This window comes from Aspergillus sclerotioniger (genome assembly GCF_003184525.1).
Source record: "Aspergillus sclerotioniger CBS 115572 chromosome Unknown BO94scaffold_26, whole genome shotgun sequence".
NCBI classification, from domain to species: domain Eukaryota; kingdom Fungi; phylum Ascomycota; class Eurotiomycetes; order Eurotiales; family Aspergillaceae; genus Aspergillus; species Aspergillus sclerotioniger.
In genome coordinates, this window is record NW_020291016.1 from 325,982 (window position 1) to 343,910 (window position 17,929).

Genomic DNA, 17,929 nt, shown 5'->3' on the forward strand with positions numbered 1-17,929 from the left:
TTTCCTTTTTCTTCCTTCTCCTTTGCTTGCTATTTATCTAGTTTTCTATCTATCTATCTATCGATCGATCTATTGGGTAGTCAATTAGTTAACCACCATGACTTTATTCATCCATTCATGATGCATCATCATCCTTGGGTGGCTCTAGCTTTCAGGCTGTCTTGTCCCCTCCCCTCCATCCTCCCTCTTTCTTCCCCCCCCCCCCCAAATTTAATTGTTCGTCGGCCCCTAATCCACCTTCTCCGCACCCACACCCAAACTGTCGTAGACTGAAAGTAATTAATACCCAAGGAGTAATACTACTACTAATAATAATATAATAATAAGATGAAAATCCATCCAGAAGGCCCTCGGAACCGGGCTCCCTTCCCCTCCCTAAAATAAAAATAAAAATAAAAATAAAAATAAAAATAAAAATAAGTACGTAGAAACCACGGACACCACCTTCAAACAGGGCTGCTGGTTGTTGGCCCACCTGCAGCCCTTCTCAATCGACAGGACCACCCAGGCCGATTCTGGGCTTGTCGCCCATGATTCCTATTTGATGGGCCTCATTTGGCTACCGACCCTACACCTGTTCGTCATCCACCCCCCGTTCTCCTCTTTCTCTTCTCTCAATATTACTCCAGTCTTACCCTGCCACTTTGACCTCAGCAAACCCCTCCCGACCCGCCTGTAACGAACCTTTCCCTCCCCCCCCCCCTCTCCCCTGTTACCTAGACGCCGTGCAAACGTCTGTCCCGCCCGTCTTACTTGGGCTGTTATCACAGCACACTCAACTCACTGCCTTTTCCTTCTTCCCGACGGTGCTGTGTCATTGCCGTCTGATTGTTGTCCTTCCCACACCCAGTCCCCTTTGTCGGCTTCAGATTTCTCGCCTCAGTCCATTTGGAGGGGTCGGTCAACAGTGGGACAAATCCTCCGGTCCTCAGGGTACGAGTCGAGGATCGTTCCCGCTGGCTTGTTGGTGGTCCTTCTTTCATCTCAAATATGACGCCGTGCTCGGGTGGTACTACCCGGTGACGATTGCCTTGTAGTTCTGGCCGGTTAACCTGCAATATCATCGGTGACCTACCAGCTGTCGACAACGCATCGCAAGATTAGCCACCCTTGAACTGGAGCAATCACAGCCAACCAATCTGCTGGGTATTTGTTTTCCTTTTCATTATTTTTTAATGCCCCATTTTGTTCCTTTCGAGAGAAAATCCACGAAGGAGTCTCCTGCTGATTCTCTGCCTGAAGAATGCAAGATGTCCGAGGGTGATGTCGAGCACGTTTCTGGCCTCTATGGCGGCAGTCCTCGTCAGTTCCGGCGCCTATCCTCCCAAAGCACCACCGAGTTCTTCTATGACGCTCTTTCGAACGGCTCTCGTGATGACCCTCTAGCCGCGCTGTCCTCCCCTCCTCTTCCCTCGCTGTCGGGTAAAACGTATCCCTCTCAGCTGGGTCTCACAAGCCTGCAACCCTTTCCTGCACCTACAAGCATAACCCTGGAAGACCATCGCGACAGTTACGGCCGATCCTCGCCTGACCCAGACGACTATTATCGGCCACATCTGCCCACGGTGGCTGCAAACGACGAAGGTGATCTCGACTCGAGTGGTCGTCTCATGGTGGAGGTCAACGGCGACGCAGCCGCAGAGCAACGTCCCAGACACTTCCAGCGTGTGTCTTCAGTACCACTACACCTGTTAGAATCGTCAAACGCACACTTGGGTCAACACCGTTCGGCTTCCGATTCATCATATAAAGGCGTCGGGCACGAATCCACCTGGGGATCATCATCAGCGCGGGCTTCAACGGCAAGGTCAGGGCAAACATCATTCAAAGACTTAATAAATAAGTTCAACAACAACGTCGATCACGTACTTCCTGTTCCAACCACATCCACAGTCAGGTCACGGGTAACCTCGAGGCCTGCCACTCCGACCAGTCCCACCGAAGGCCCTTCACATTCTAGAGCCCTCCCTCGCCTGCGAGAAACACACAACCTTCCGACGAGACAGCACTCTTACCACTGGCATCCCACGAGCGTATTTGATACGGATTCTTCATCCGACCTCATTCCACCCCCACTCAGGACGACTGACATCGACAGCAATCCTTCGAGTAACGTGACATCCTCGGACGCGATCCTTCGACGGCCTCTGCTTGGGGAAACCCTTCGAATTGATACGGGTCCGCAGATTTCTGGATATGGAACCTCGCGGCGTCGAGGTTCTGACGGGATCATTCCGAGCCCGAATCCAGCGTTCTTAGATCATCTTGACCCCTCGGCCGGCGTGACGCCCCTGACCCCCACTGCGTGGTACCTAGGGCGTACGCCTTTTTTGGAGGCCGTGAGTTCGGGATCAAATACAAGTATTCACCGGAGGACGAGAAGTGATATTGCTGGAAACTGGTCTGTTGAGGCCGCGTACCCTCCTCCCGAATCCCACATGGCGGTCCCGGCCCCCTTGCAGGCCGATTCCCAAACATGCCTAGACAACACGCCGCAGACGACCAAATCACGCATTCCGATTTCATCCCACCGCTTGAACTCGCCTTCCGTTTCGGACGAGTCTCCTCCCCCTTCAAGGGCGGGTACCAATTCCGGAAACCGTGCCGCTGTTCAAGTCCATCTGCCACCAAAGGGCGCCAGCCGCCTCCCTAAACCTTCGCCCAAATCGCCGCGTGACATGCCTAGAAATGATCAATCACCAGGTCGTACGGCATCCCCACGCGCAAAGCGGGAAATGGCTCATGGACGATCCCGCCAGCAGCTTCCTGAAAGAAATGCACTTTTAGAAGCTTACATTGCCGCGCCTCCTCCGAAAAAGTCACCACCTTTGCGCAGCTCGCGGCCGCGCCAGCCTGTATCCCACACTCAATCGTCTCGATCCAAGGTGGTCGAAACGGTGTCCAATTTCCAGAGACAAATCAACCGCGATCGGGAGTTCAGAAATTCCAGAGCCCGTGAACGTAGATTGCCGGAATTGGGCCATGTCGACTTTGCAACTAGGCGAGAGAAGATCCAGCAGGCTTTCAATCGCACCGTCCAGGAGAATGAGAGGAAGGAAGAGAAGGCCGCCGAACTCCGTCGTCAAGCCAAAGCCCAGGAAGAACAGGGTGAACCTGCGCAACCACCTACGCCAGAACCACTACAGTCTGTGGAAAGAGAAGCAGAGCCTGCTTCCCACCCCGAGGATAACGCAACCGTGATCGAGGAAGTAGACGCGGTCCCCGATGAGGAACCAGACCGAGTGCTCGAAACGACGGATCCCCGACCGCTACCTGAGCTTCACGTCAACACAGATGTCCACACACAGGAGAACGCACAAGGCATCTCCGCCACACATATGATGACGATGGATTCTCCAACTCTCGGACACGCAGACATAATTCAGAGAGGCCTAGGATTTGAGCCCGAGTCCCACCCTCCTCCCGCATCTGATGTTACCTCGGAGTCGAACGATACCCATGTGACTGCTTTCGATACGGAGCCACAAGTCGACTTGTCACGGCAGAATTTGCATTCTTCACACAGGACTTTGTTGAGTCAGATCATGCATATCCGGGAGTCCAGTCCAAGCAGCTCATCGTGTGACGAGCACGAGTGTAGCTTCTCCGAAACTGACGACAGAGAATCCGTACCTATCATGTTGAGGAATGCTTTTGCTTTTGAGGATCACGCAGACAGCAGCGATAACCCAGAGTCGTGTGATCTATATATGCGACATGGTGCGACAAACGGTGAGACACCCAACAGGTGGAGCATGAGTTCTTGGTCGTCGTCTCTTCGCAACCAGCATTCTGTGGATGAGCAGTGCGAACAAAGTGGGGATGAGTTCTCCCAGGCTCAGCAGTGTGGAGAGGATAGTGAAGCGGCAACCCAATCCTGCTCTGCGTCTTCCAGTACTCCATCTATGACCGGACATCAACTTCCGAGCTCAGAATCCCAGAAAACCGACGAGACCCCCGAGATAAGACACGCCCCGGTATCTCAACCAAATGGCTTCGCATTTTCTAGCGCATCGAGCTTGGCAAGACTAGGCGGGTGGGATTCAAAGAGGGTTGGTCAGCTTTATCTTCAGGAGCTAGCTAACGGCAGAGGACATGGCCTTCCTTTGCCAGCAGTTCGCGCATCTCCAGAGCCGGCACATCCCCATTTTGACGGAAAGGCAGACGGAGCACCTAATAGTTTGCCTGATGGCCCAGTCCTTGTATCTCGTATTGGGGATCCTCCTACTTCGGAGCGATCGGGACATACAGCAAGCCTAGTTTTGCGTGATGACTGGGAACATGCGTCCCCTTCGATCATGGACTGGATGCAAATCGCCGCTGCTGAAGACGGGCCTGCCTTGCAAGAGCAAAATGGCGACGCACGCCCTAGACACGATAGTGCGCTAACTCCGCGTTTACTTACACCCAATCCGCAATCATCATGCTCAGAAGAGGGGGATGAAGGATTAGGCCTGGCCATCAAGGTTCATGTGCCCCAAGAACTCGAGTCTCATGAGCGTTACGCCCCTCCGTCCGCTCATGCCCCGGAACCGCTAGGCGAGGGTGCACCGACAGACAGTGGCGTCAGCCAACAGCGACCGCAGCTACCTTCGAGTGTCAACGCAGAGCAACGTTTCAGCACTATCATCTCCGGTATATTTGCGCCGTTGGACCCTGTTCAGAGCACCGGCAGTAGCGAAGATTCCTCTCTTCGCAGGCTTGAGCCAATCTCATCCCCTCAAACATTTGACTCATCCTCTACCTCTCTAGTGCCTTCAACATCGGAGCAATTCCGTCTCAAGGCACAATCTCCCTCGCCAGAGCAACGCCGTTTGAAAAAGCGCCGACATGTGATCAAGGAGCTTGTCGATACGGAGTACACGTTTGGGAGAGACATGAAAGTTGTCGACGACATTTACAAAGGGACCTCGAGTTCATGCTTGGATCTCTCTGCAGACGACGTGAAGATCCTTTTTGCGAACTCAGACCAAGTGGTGCAGTTTTCAATGGCGTTCCAGGATGCACTCAAAGAAGCAGCAAAGAGCGTCTATGTGATGCCCAAGTCACAACGCTGGAGCAGCAAACGCAATGCGCGCCATAATACATCCAAGACCGAGTCGGAGAATTCGAGCACAGCGGGAATATCCGATCTAGACAAAGACAGGATGACCTACATTGGTGAGGCATTCATGGCGCAGATGGGCTACATGGAGAAGGTTTATGCCGATTATTTGAAGAACCATGACGCTGCCAACAAGAAGCTTCAGACGTTGCAGCGCAACCCCAAGGTCGCTATCTGGCTCAAAGAATGCCGAGACTGGGCGTCTGATCTGACGACTGCGTGGGATTTGGATTCCCTTCTTGTCAAGCCAGTGCAAAGGATCTTGAAGTACCCTCTCTTGCTAGCTGAACTCCTCGACTCGACACCCAGCGACCATCCCGACCATCCCGCTCTTGTCAGTGCCCTCGAAGAGGTTACAAATATATCTGTCCGTATCAATGAGATGAAGAAACGAGCCGACCTAGTGGGCCAAGTCGTCGGTCGAAAACGAAAAGAGTCGGATGTGAGGACGGGCCTGTCTAAAGCTTTCGGCCGACGGACCGAGAAATTGAAACAGCAAGTGGGCCTTTCCGACATGATCGAGGACAAGGTGTATGACACGCTCGCCCAGAAATTTGGGGACAACTTTTTCCAACTCCAACTGGTCATGCGTGACGCAGAGATGTATACTCGCGAGGTGCAGACTTCCATGGATGGGTTCAGTGAATTTGTCGCGGCGATTGAAGGATTCGTCGATGTTTCCCCGTCCAACTATGCCGAATTGGAGGGCAGATGGCGTGAGCTGAAGGTTTCTGTTGGGGAGATAATGACCGTGGCGTTGCCTGAACACGTAAGTTGAAAATTCCAAAACTGACAGACTACCTGTCGATAGTGCTTGCATGGCTGACCTGAGATGATTGTGTTTCAGCTTGCGGTGGTTCGAAAGAGTGTCATTGATCCGATGGTCACGTTGCTCAAACTCCACGATGGCCCACAGAGAGTAATGAAAAAGCGCGACAAGCGTCTCATGGACTACGCTCGCTTCCGAACCGCGAAGGAACGAGGCGATAAACCGGACAAGAAGACTACCGAACAAGGAGAACAATTTGTGGCGCTGAATGAGACCCTGAAAGACGAACTCCCCAAGCTCTATTCCCTGACCGCCAAATTGATGGAGGCCTGTCTCAAGAATTTTGTGCATATACAGACTACTTGGTTCCGCCAACTCCAGAACAAGCTCGGGTCTCTATTTGAGTCGTTCCCCGAAGATATCCAGAAAATTGTGGAAGACTGGTCCTGCAACTTCAACTATTCCGAGGCGCAGGTTCTGTCTCTGGGGATTTGCAATGGCTCGCTGCTGGCTGACACCGTCAACCTCGTCAACTTCAACACGCCCTCAACTGGGGCCAACATCAATTCACCTCGACGGCCGTCCACCGTTAACAGTGTCAGTACCCGCGTGGGATCAATTATGGAGGATTCGCCCAAAGTGTCCCAAGATCTCGGCAATGGCCCTCATTCTTTCCATTCACCCAGCTTTGACAGTCAGTCTCAGGTGTCTCATGGGCGTCACAGAGCTGATTCGACCTTCTCTGGTCGTGCGGTGCATGAGACCGCCGAGATACCCAGAAGCCAACTGCTGCAACAGATCACCAACACTTCCTCCGGTTCCATACCAGCATCCAACACCAACACTGAGTCCTTCCCAAGTCTACCTAGGTTGAGTCTTGACTCCCCTTTCCTGGTTGACGTTATCGGCCCTTCGAACGATGGGACGAAGCCCGAGGATGAGCCGCCCGCATCTCCTGATGGGCGGTATTCCGGTTTCTTCTCATCTGCGATGCCGATGTCGGACAACCCACAGGATAACGCAGCGGCGCGCAAGGAGCCCCCTCATGATCCAGCCGTGCTGTTCCTCGCTGCAAGTATCTACGAGTTCAATATTGACCGGGCACGACGTGAGGCTGGGTACCCTTACCTGACGTATGTTGTCGGGGAGATCTTTGATGTCATCGCGGAGAAAGGGGAGCTGTGGCTCGCCAAGAACCAGGATGATCCTACTCACCAGGTCGGATGGATCTGGAACAAGCACTTTGCAAAGCTTTCGGCATGAGCTCACTATGCAGGGCACCTTTGTTTCCCTTGTGATCTTTCTCGAGGTGATGCTTGCCAACTTTGGCCAGCGCCACCCCTCTCGATGGGTGTCTATATACTAGCTCATCATCAAGCTATCTAGCGTCCGCCGCGGGCGTTGGATTCGTCATTTTGAATTGATCTTTTTTTGTGTCTTTGATTGCTTACGTTCAGCGGGCGAGGTGGGATATGGTGTTGGCGAATACCTGGTTATGTGGTTTTGATATCGTGTTGAATCGACTGAAGGGAGGATTGGCTGGTGGCTCTGTGTGCTACGGGGGAGTTTGCTATCCCTTGCTTGTTCTGACCATTTGTGCGTCCTAAGAGAGACCTTGATATGTACTTTTAGATACCCCTTGATTAAAGTGAATGGATTGCGTCGCATACTATGAAATTGTGCAGGCTTACGTGTAACGTATTTGGTAAGCGAGCCGGCCACCGGCCGGCTTGGCAAGCAGGCCGGTATGCCTCCCATATCGGAATTTTGATTTACATACAAAATTTGCAGTATATTAAAGCCTTTATATAGCTGTTTAAACGCTGGAATCAAGCCTCCTAGATGGGCATCTTGTACGTATATGTCCAAGGACTCCACACGCGCTGCAACGAGGTGGTGCCCGGCGGCGTGGTTGGTCATCTCCAGGCCCTGCATCACCGGCTGCTTCCTCCAAGGCCTGGACATTTGCAAAGGCCTCACGGGCTTCCTGAATGGCTTCACCATTCAGGCCGTTCATTTGATGTTGATTTCGCTTCTGCTTTACTTCCTTCCTCTCCACGACCATACGAAGTTGGCGGTTCTCATGTTCCAGGAGAACCGCTCGGTTCAACGCCACCTCTGCGCCTTTAACAATATACGATAAAGCCGTTTGCATAGGTGAAGCCGGAGGATCAGAACGTCGAAGCAATTCAGATATCGCCAATTCATGTCTTTTAAATTGCTTCAAATTCATAGGCGTTTTGGTGATACTTGAAGTAGTGCCTTGGCTACTTGGACGGCTCTCCTCCCTGTAGAAGATAAGGTTATCTAGAACCTTGCTTGGATCAAAAGGAACAATTCCCGAGGCCCAAAAGGCACTTTGTATGTTCATGGATTTGAAGGCTTGAACATGGGCTTCTGGATATACGTCAAGAAAGTTAATCTTGTCAATATGGTGATATCCAGTTCGTATAAGGTCCTCAATCCGGCGGCTGTACGCTTGCTTTAACGGTGAGAATACAGCTACATCCAATGGCTGATAAAGATGAGAAGAATTGGCCGGCATGCACACTGGAATAACATTATTCTCACGGCATATATCGTCGAACTGAGGCGTTAAATGAGAGTCATGTCCGTCAAGAATTAAGAGGCTATATTGGCCAGTTCTCCGGTCCTTGATATAGGGAATAAAGTGCTCTTTAAGCCAGTGTTCACCGATTTCTCGATTGGTCCATCCATTTGGTGATATAGTGATACGCCATGAAGAGGGTAGACTGCCTTCATACCATGCCTGAATATGCGTCTTGGTCTTCAATATCAAGTACGCTGGCAAGGCCCATCCAGCGGCGTTGATACACTCGATTGAGGTTACCCATTCGCGGTTTCCAGGCTGTATAAAGAAAGGTCTTCCTTGGCAGGATGAACGTGTCACTACCTTGGCTGTAGCCACCAAGCCCATGGCGAAGCCGGTTTCATCAAAGTTGTAGATATCTGCATCTGCAATTCCGTACGTAGCGACGGCAGTTTGAACACGTTGAAACCAGGCCTGAATAACGTCAGGATTCTCGCAGTTGGCACGCTTGTAGTTGATTTGACGCGTAAATCGACTCTTTAAAGAATTATGCCGAGCAATGAAGTTATACACCCATTTTTCGCCCACTGAGGAAGTCGGTTTTTGACTGCGTTTCTGCATCAAAATTGATGCCATATCACGTATTTGAAAGTGCCTTGGTGAAGCGCCACGTTGATCCAGTGATATAATCCATTTAATAAGTGATTCCTCCTCCGAAGGAGTTAGTTTATGGCAGTTGACACGTGTCTCTTTGCGAAAGGTGACTCCCTTAAGGCGTTCCTGGAGAGTTGAACGCGGAATATTGAAAACTAACGCAGCTTTGCGAATTAAAGAAATTTGACCTTTCTGTATAGCCTCAATTGCAAGGCAAAGCCTGCCTTCTTGTTCCACTAATTATTTTGATGATTTAGGCATTTTTGGTGGAGAAATTGATGTCTGAATACACTCAGTTTCATAGACGTGGTGGTGGTGGTTGAGGTGGTTGGGGTGGCCGGCTCGCTTACGTGGCCGGCTCGCTTACCAAATACGTTATTATCCATTCTACCTATATATCCACGTGAGCGGCACGGCCACAGGTGACGTCTTGGACGCCACAACCCCGGAGTGGCTGAGGATCGCCGGCCGACCAACTTCGCTTTTCGTCCCTCTCCTCCTCCCCTCCCCCCCCGTCTCTGTTCGTCAATTGCTGGGCTTAGCATCGATCTCTCTTACGCCGACTTGGTCTCCTCCTACTGGCCAGCCCGTTTCCTACCGTATGTGATTCGACCATCGCAGCCGGGGATCGCTTCAACCAGCCGATTCCCTCTCTGTCCTTATTGATCCTCCTCCGGCAAACCACGGCCCAGGCAGACAAATACCGACCCTCATCTCCTGATCGACCGACTACCAAATCGTATATATCCTCGTCGCACCGGAATAGGGACCTCCTACATCGTGTCTCTGCCCTACATTTGCCGTCCCCTTTTTGTTGGTCTGGACTAGACCGGTCCATCCTTCGGACCTCCGGTGACGCTCGTGGACAACTTGCTAGGTCGAAGTCGAGCAGCATAACGTAGTATTGGGGCTCGACACGATGCGAGACGGTGGCCTAGGGAAATTGCAGAGAAGGATGAGAAGATTCGGCGATACAGTAGGTCGACCGGACTTTGTCTCCCCTGTTCATCTTCGGTGCATGTGCGGGGGTTTGTGGGCTTGGGAAACGGACTAAACTTGGCGTAGTTGAACCCGGACGATGCATATCTAAGCTGTAAGTTTGATTTCTTCTCTTCGTCTGTGGAGATTTGTAGACCAATTCTAATAATGGGAACCAGACCACGATGTTCGATGTACGTTTTTCTGTCCAAGACCAAGGGAAAGAACGTTGTTGATCACGGTCTCTAACAAATGGGTACAGTAACAAGAGGGGACATGCAGTCGTTGAAGAATGACTGGCTTACTGACAATGTTCGTGTGTTTCCACTGCCTGCCTATAATGCAACACTCAAGCTAACGTGGTAACTGGGCCACAGGTCATCTCCTTCTGGGAGGAGTAAGTTCCCCTGCCTAACGGCGATCACGGTCCATGGCTTACCTAGGAAACCACCTCAGATATCTTGAGCACGAATTCCTCATTCAATACAAGTCCTCCAACATCGTTCTCCTTCGGCCGAGCATGTCGTTCATGATCCTTCAGACGCCAAACCCACATTCCCTGCGTGAAGCCCTCCCGGACTTCTCCCGTACCACGCACGTCTTCCTCCCGATAAATGACTGTCGCAATGTCACAGAAGCAGAGGGGGGCACGCACTGGTCGTTGCTCTTGATTTCGATTGTAGACGGGGTAGCGTTCCACTATGATTCGCTCCCCCCGGGCAACATCTGGGAGGCGCGGATAGTGACGATGAAATTCGGAGCTCTGCTGGGCCGACCGATAAGATACGTCCATTTGGAGGACTCGCCTGTCCAAGAGAATGGCAGTGACTGTGGTGTTTTTGTTTGCTTGAGCATGCGTCATCTGCTGCTGAAGCGACTGCTCACTGCCAACGCCAACGAGAAAGTCAGCATGAGTCTTGGCGGGCGCAAGGTTGATGCCCGTTCGGGGCGGAAAGAAATCGCTAAGATCATTGAAGGCTTTCGGAAGGAAGGCGAACGGCGGAGATCGTACGTTTGATCTGCTCCCAGCCAGGGACTCCTACTAACGACCTCATGCAGAGCCAGCTTAAGCCCGCTAGGCAAGAAATCGACCAGTCCTCCGCGGATTGAATAGTGTTCTCATCCGGACAACTCGGCTCGGCGTAAGAAAGGTTTGTACATTGCAGTTGATACCAGGTCAGATAATGCATACGCCAGGGCCTCGCTTTGGCCCGAGGTCCTTTGGGCTATATTTTCTTTCTTTGCTTTACTTTGATTTGCTTTGCTTTTCTTTGCTTTGCCTTGTTTATGATCATTGTTGTTGCATTGGCTACTGTGGCATTTTTATGGACTAATGAGAGATGCCGGGCATTCGAATAACGCACCGCACTGTCTTTGCATTCTAGCACTGTCTCATTGTTTTCGGTGATTCATATTTTTATAGCCTGTCTAGGCTAATAAGCCTTGTACTTAATCTATCCTGTGAGGGGGTGTCGGACATATGGTCAGTCGAAATACATATCTTTCAACTCTGTGCAGTAATCGGTAATTTGGCCATCGACAATTCACCACCGCAATGCTAATATAGGAGAGGGCAGAATAGCAGTTCAATGTGCTTAGTATTATAAGCAATGTTTATCCACTGCGGATATATTTCTAGAAGAGTAGATAGGAGTCACGGGTATTCGAACCCCCACCCAACGGTGAAATCCAAAAAAACCGGGCTGGGGATCTTTAGTTCAACATAACACATTGGCATTCCCCACTACCAACTGAGCCATCTGGCTCATAAATCTACCCATCGGATACTGGTTTGTGCTCAGTGAGTATATTCCTTGTACTACTTAAATGCCCCCCTATACTTAGCGCCTTAACTAGTATACCCCCCTGTCAACTTCCTTATTCATTCCTGAAGATACAAGTAGAGCTTGATTGCTGAGATACCATCTATTCACACCCTATTATCCAAACTTAGACAATACAGCTAACACCGATATTTGATGTAATCACGTGAGTCATAAAGGGGGGCGACTTTCTATAACTTCTACAATAGAGTGAAGCCTGGTGAGCAATGGGGAGGGCGTAGATGAGCAATCAATAGACGCTGTGGGAGTATATGGGCAACAAAAACATCTACCACGATCACGGATGGGGATTTGGGGGTATGAGGAGGGGAAATCAACGATTTGTGGATACTTCAAGGCTAAGAGGTGATAGATAGAATCGGTGATGATAGGGTGAGTATATATGGTGAAAGATTGATTACATGGTAATCCAACTTTTATGAAAGTTGCCGAGATGGGATGAGATAGTTAATTAGGGTTTATAATATGGTCTATAGTCTACGAATAAGAGAAGGGGATTAGATTCGTACGTTTCTCTGATTTTCAGCCTTCAGTTTGTTTTATTCCGATTTCAGCACAGATGTACTACTCTAAGGTAGAGAGAGAGGATAATATTCTCCGGCCTCTGCTGTTATATGATACTGGGGGAGAAAACAATAAATAGTTCATGGGGCTTCCACACCTCATCATCTACCAGCTCTGCCTGTCCGCAACTGAGTCTGTAGTAATAGAGTACCTGGATGCACTGCATTGACTTCTCAGACTATATAGTGAACATCTCCCGTAGCGTAACGGATTCATGTATTAATGGATTTGTGGTCACCATCACAAGAACCTAGCCTCAATTCATTAGCGGTTCCTGGAACTTCTTTGGTGTCGGTTCTCTTCCCCAGTCTGGTAGTTTTGCTGTTTTTAAATATTGACAGAGGGTAACAGGGAAGGAAGATGAGGAAAGGAGACTTGTTGCTCGAGATGTGTATCACTCACTACTGTGATAGGGAGGCCTGTGGACTGTCTTTATCTATCGTACCAGTGTATTGCACTCTGCCGAGCCATTTCTTTGGCTATCTACGTCTTCGATGGGGGTATTCACTGACAATCCTGATAAAGACATACTGGGGAGGGACATATGGGCGGGAACTTGCCCTAATTGTTGTCACTTCGGGCTTAGTGCAGATCTATGTATGCAGGGGGATCGATGTAAGCTTGGCTGGACATGACAGCTGATGTATGTGTCGTGTTTTTGTAGGTGCATGAATGTAGGGTGAGATATTGGGGTTGTATTGTTATAGGGTTCTTCGCAGGAGTTGGCATCGAGGTCTTTTTGTATAGTACTAATATCAATCAGCATCGTTCTGGTCATCGAGAGGGTTTAGTTGTAGTGATGGCTCTGCCTTCAGCGTCCATAGTCCTGAGAGCCTGCTCTTCTCTTCTCCCTGAAGATTGTCGCAGCTTCCTCACCCTCGCCATTCACTGACGTGCAGTCAGCCTTCCTGCCCGGCAACCACCCTGTCTCCGCTCTTGCTGCTTTTTGCTGCTTCAAGTCTCCTCGAGCGTAGTTGCCTCGACAGCTGTCTCTCTGGCAGCGTCGCCGTCCCTCGTCGCCCGTCGCCGCGCTCTGATGTTCTTCTCTCTCCTCTTTTCCTTTCTCTCCCCATACCGTTTGGTCCCTTGATGCTAGTATCGTGTTCATCGCGTTGCGCCCCCCTTCAAGCCCATTCAGTATTTAGCTTTTGCTTCATGCCCTTCTGCCGTGACCCTTGCTCTTGTCCCCGACTCCCCTCACAGCCTTCTTATCCGTTTCTTGACCAGGGTGTTCAGATGGCTCGCCTCTGTCTCCCTGGGTTGCCCTTCCGAAAGGCCCCTCTAGTCGACCGGTTCAAGACCCAGCGCGCATTCCTCTCGTTTCCCGTGGCCCCCGTCGCGCGCTTCGTCTTTCGCCGGAACTACGAGGTTCCTTCCCGCTCCTTTTTGCCAGTCTCGATCCCCCGAACTGGCGTCCGCTCCTTTGCCAATATGCGAATTGGCTCGCGTCTCCCTGTCCCGGTAAGGACACCCACTCCTTTGACTGTTTCACCTGTCCCAGCTGCCACTGGGGCAGGGCGCTCGCTAAAAGGCTCCCTTTCCCGTCTCGAGGAAAGGCGGGCAGCTAGACAGGCCCGATCTCGACCTTGGGTTTCGCCCAAGTCGCAGAGTCAACAAAAGTCCCCCGAGGGACCCCTGTCGATGCTTCACCCGTCTCCCCCGACTCACCCTAGTCACTCGTTTTGCCCTGGCTCGCATCGGCCCGACGTTCGCTCTTCGAAGGCTCAAAGGGCGATCAGACGGATCGATGAGGTTCTTGCCAAGTCTGCTCTGGCTTCGGCTGGGGCAGGTGGCCGCAAGACCAAGTCGTTGAAGTCTGTTCGTTTCGGAGAGACCACCGCCGTTCCTGTTTCCCGTTGGATCGACCGTCGAGAGAACGTCTTCCCCGCTCCGCTTGCCGCCATGGGTTACCTTCAGGGATGGAAAGTCACGCCACTATCGAAGCCGGATGAGGATGGTGAGACAGAGAAGTACACCACGTATTGGGGTTCCGACTCCTATATCATGCTAACTTCTAGTCACTCCGCCTCCCAACCATGCGATCGTTACGGCTGCGCGTGGAACCGCTTGGCTCGCATTGCGGACATGCGGCCCACGTGGGGTCCGGCAACGGTTTTCATGGCTTACAACCAGCTTCGAGAGCAAATCCGACAACGTGGAGGATACCGACTGTAGGTTGGTACCTGCTTTGCGTTGCCTGTCACTCGTTTTCATTTTGCTCACTCACACTTCTTTGGCCCCTGACCTTCCATTCACCACTCGTTCTTGTCTGCGTTCTTTCCTTTGTTTCCATTTGAGGAGGCCTGGCTCTGGTCTGGGGGATCAGGCCATCCAGGTCTGCTAACCGGGTAGCAGCACTTGCTGGCGTATATCCTGCAGTGGTATTGGTGGCGCATTACGCATCAAGAAGAGGTAAGATCATCGCCAGGTTGAGAGTGCATGTACTGACGAGGTGGGTAGGATACCAGAGAAGAGGGTTCCCTATGAACAGGGGTAATGGCGCACACCTGTACGCGGGAAGTAAGTCGCAGACCTTCGCCTGGGGCGCCAGCAACCCGCCATTGGCGGTTCAGGGATTTAGTGGAGGATCTTGGGGGTAGGTCACTTCCCATGTTGATTTGCTTCTAGTCGAGGTAGCACATGCTGACGGCAATGGAACGATAGATGGTAGGATGGAGGGGATACTCCATGGGAGTTCTGTTGGCTGGAGGAAGTATGGAAGAAGGTACGTGGAGCAACGACGGGGGGAGAATGGAGGCTGACAAAGGCATAGCGGGAGATTGGCAGGGGAGGGGCGGAGGGTGATTGGTTGGGGGCAGGGCGGAGAGGAGCGGGATTTGGAGATGGTTTTCTTTTGTCTTTCTTTTGTCATTTTGGGTTCTTGGGATCAGCGTTTGGGGTTTTTGGGGTTTCGCTTTTTGTTTTCGATTTTCGGTTTTCGACTTTCGACTTTCAGTTTTCGATTTTGGCGTTGGACCACCACGGAGTGACCCATATCATTAACCTCGTTATCATTAAATTCGACCAGGTCCGGGAGTTACGGTTTTGGATTTTGATCGGCGAATCAGAGATTGCCTGTATTTAGCTAGTCTGGAATGGATCGTCAATGCCGTTCCACTTGATGTTTGGATGTAGAGATGGTTTGTAGTTGGATGGACAATGGACGATTCAGTATCAAGAAAGTGATATCTCAAGTAGGAAACGATATTGTAGATGGAATGCAATGATAGAAGACTCACATACGCCAATTCAAATGAGAACAAAGCAGAATTGAAGAAACACAGATCCAAACACCCGATGCCCTTCAAAAGCAAGTAAATCACCAACGCCATATCCGTTTATGCCTTTTCCTCTCTCTTTCTCTTCTTCTCTCTTTCTCTTCTTCTCTCTCATTCCATCGATCCAGATCAATCTATGCCATCAACTCATTCCACAAGTCCGCCGCATCCTGACCCACCCGTCCAGTCTGGACCACCTGCTGCTCCGCCGCCCAGCACGCATCCACCGTCTCCTGGGGTGCCAGGCACGGACTCTCCAACCGGTTACAGATAAAGCCCATTAACGACTCAATCGTAGGGGAGATGTTATGAGGGAAGTCCAGGACGTTGTTCGTCGTGAAAGACCAATTGGTGTGTCCGTCCAGAGCATATTTGTAAGAGATGCTAGGGTTAGTGCACTTTCCATAGTTGTGTGTGTTGGCGTTGGCGGGTGCAGTGGTAGCAGAAGCAGCAGCAGTAGCATCAGGAGACTGAGTGCTCGTAGCAGTTTCAATGATTGTCGTTGTCACTGGGGGCAGAGTAACAGTAGCTAGGTTTGTGACCGTCGCTGTAATCACATCCGTCTCGGTCTGGGTAATTGTCGCAGTGAGGACATCTGTTTCTGTCTGGGTGATTGTTGCCGGAGGAAGAGTTACGCTTGAAGTCGAGGTGATGGTTGCAGTGATGACATCTGTCTCGGTTTGAGTCTGGGTCTGGGTCTCTGTATGGGTGTGGGTTGTGGTCTGGGTTTGGGTTTGGGTTTGTGCAACCACTGCGGACCCGCTCGGAGGAGACGCGGTAGCGGGTGATGTCTGTTGGATGGTGATGGTTTCTGTGGTGGTGGTTGTCTCGGTTGCTGTGGTGGTGGTGGTGGTGGTGGCTGGGGCAGAGGCCGGAGATGCAGCAGTGGTTGGGGCTGGATATGCCGTGTGGGATTGGTGGGTTGTGCCAGTTCTTGTGTTGGTATCTGTACCTGTACCTGTGACGGTGATGGTGGTGGTTTGAGCGGGACTATACATCACATATTAGCATGTATTCATATACCCCATCCATCCATTCACTTATCTTGGAATTTGCAAAGAATGAAACGGAACAGAAAGGAAAGAAGTGAGGTAAAAGAAAGAATACATACCCCGTGACGGTGATAGTTTCAACGGCACACTCCCCGTCCCCATCCCCTTCTCCAACAGCATCCCCTTGACCATCATCCCCATTGCCATCACCACTGCTCCCGTTATCATGATCACAAACATAGCCTGTGTAATAACCGTCGCCATAAGCATTCCCGTTGTTAACATCGTGGCTGTTGTCATTGAGCGAAGTGCTGCAGCCTTTCCAGCTGGTGGTGGTGGGATTGGTGCTGTGTGGGGTGGTTGTAGTGGCATTGTCATTGAATTGGACGGAGAGGTTTGTGCCTGTTACAGTGAGGGATTCGCTGTTTGGGTTTGGATCTGGGGATTGGGTTAGGGCTGTGGGATGGGCGAGGAGGGAGGAGGGGAGGGCCTGCAGCAGCAGGATGGTAGGGAGGAGCCACGGTTTGTTGTGCATGGTGAATATATCTTCTGGTGGTGGTGGTGTCGGGGAGGAGATATAGATATCTCTCTGTCTGTGTGTATGATCCTGAGACTCGATGGAAGAGATAGGTAAGTGGGGTTGAAGTGATGGTTTAAATAGAAGTTGAGACAATTGTTCACGGATGATTCAGAAAAAACCTGATATTCTGGATTCTCTGGTATCTGGCTACGTTCACGGGGACATATTATCCGTTTTATAGTGATCTCGATATATCCTTCTATTCCTTGTTGGAGGTACTATTGTACGATGAACGCGGTATCAGTTGAAGTGAAGTGAGTGTCAAGGGCATGGTCTAGAGCCAGGATGGCGTGCAAATGACCAAGGATATGAATCGGTGTTGATGAATCCGTTCTGCAGGCGCATATGAATAAGGAATACGTGCCATACCAAAGACTACATGCCTTCAAGAAACCACTGCCTTGGAAAGTCGAACAAGAACGACGGTCTCGTCTGGACGAGAAGGCCAGCCAAGGTATCAACAATGTCTTTGTCAGCCGCTTTCGCTGCTCCATCGGGGTCGGCCCGTTTCCGGTCCAGAATCAACATTCTCCGAGACATGCCATGTCCCTTCCCGGAACCGAACACCACGCTGGGCGCCACGGAAATTCATATGCTGACCTAGGTCGGTCTGCT

At 51.1% G+C, this 17,929-nt stretch overlaps 4 protein-coding genes across 4 annotated transcripts; 3 read left to right on the forward strand and 1 right to left on the reverse strand.

Annotated features, from left to right (window-relative positions):
• Positions 1-1,250: 1,250 nt before the first annotated feature.
• Positions 1,251-11,074, forward strand: BO94DRAFT_473036 (uncharacterized protein; the record flags this gene model as incomplete). The annotated part of the gene is made up of 9 exons (XM_025608461.1): positions 1,251-5,873; positions 5,952-7,091; positions 9,375-9,384; positions 9,530-9,733; positions 9,981-10,054; positions 10,144-10,171; positions 10,319-10,368; positions 10,434-10,453; positions 10,513-11,074. The coding sequence occupies 9 exons, from the start codon at positions 1,251-1,253 to the stop codon at positions 11,072-11,074; spliced, it is 6,711 nt and encodes a 2,236-aa protein (XP_025464430.1).
• A 2,626-nt stretch (positions 11,075-13,700) lies between these two features.
• BO94DRAFT_588579 (uncharacterized protein) lies at positions 13,701-14,639 on the forward strand (the record flags this gene model as incomplete). The annotated part of the gene is made up of 1 exon (XM_025615890.1): positions 13,701-14,639. The coding sequence occupies one exon, from the start codon at positions 13,701-13,703 to the stop codon at positions 14,637-14,639; it is 939 nt and encodes a 312-aa protein (XP_025464431.1).
• Positions 14,640-14,776: 137 nt separating this feature from the next.
• Positions 14,777-15,665, forward strand: BO94DRAFT_194910 (uncharacterized protein). The gene is made up of 4 exons (XM_025606057.1): positions 14,777-14,876; positions 14,925-15,060; positions 15,129-15,189; positions 15,238-15,665. The coding sequence occupies exons 2-4, from the start codon at positions 14,961-14,963 to the stop codon at positions 15,452-15,454; spliced, it is 378 nt and encodes a 125-aa protein (XP_025464432.1). The 5' UTR covers positions 14,777-14,876; positions 14,925-14,960; the 3' UTR covers positions 15,455-15,665.
• Positions 15,666-16,802, reverse strand: BO94DRAFT_194911 (uncharacterized protein). The gene has a single exon (XM_025606058.1). It carries the CDS (start codon positions 16,738-16,740, stop codon positions 15,877-15,879), a length of 864 nt encoding a protein of 287 aa, XP_025464433.1. The 5' UTR covers positions 16,741-16,802; the 3' UTR covers positions 15,666-15,876.
• Between the last annotated feature and the right edge of the window lie 1,127 nt (positions 16,803-17,929).

Excerpts from the sequence above, each read along its gene's own strand:
- BO94DRAFT_194910 (XM_025606057.1), top strand. The coding sequence starts at position 14,961 with ATGGCGCACACCTGTACGCGGGAAGTAAGTCGCAGACCTTCGCCTGGG. Across the intron at positions 15,061-15,128 it reads TTTAGTGGAGGATCTTGGGG|ATGGTAGGATGGAGGGGATA; the intron begins GTAGGTCACTTC and ends ATGGAACGATAG. Across the intron at positions 15,190-15,237 it reads TGGAGGAAGTATGGAAGAAG|CGGGAGATTGGCAGGGGAGG; the intron begins GTACGTGGAGCA and ends ACAAAGGCATAG.
- BO94DRAFT_194911 (XM_025606058.1), bottom strand. The coding sequence starts at position 16,740 with ATGTATAGTCCCGCTCAAACCACCACCATCACCGTCACAGGTACAGGT.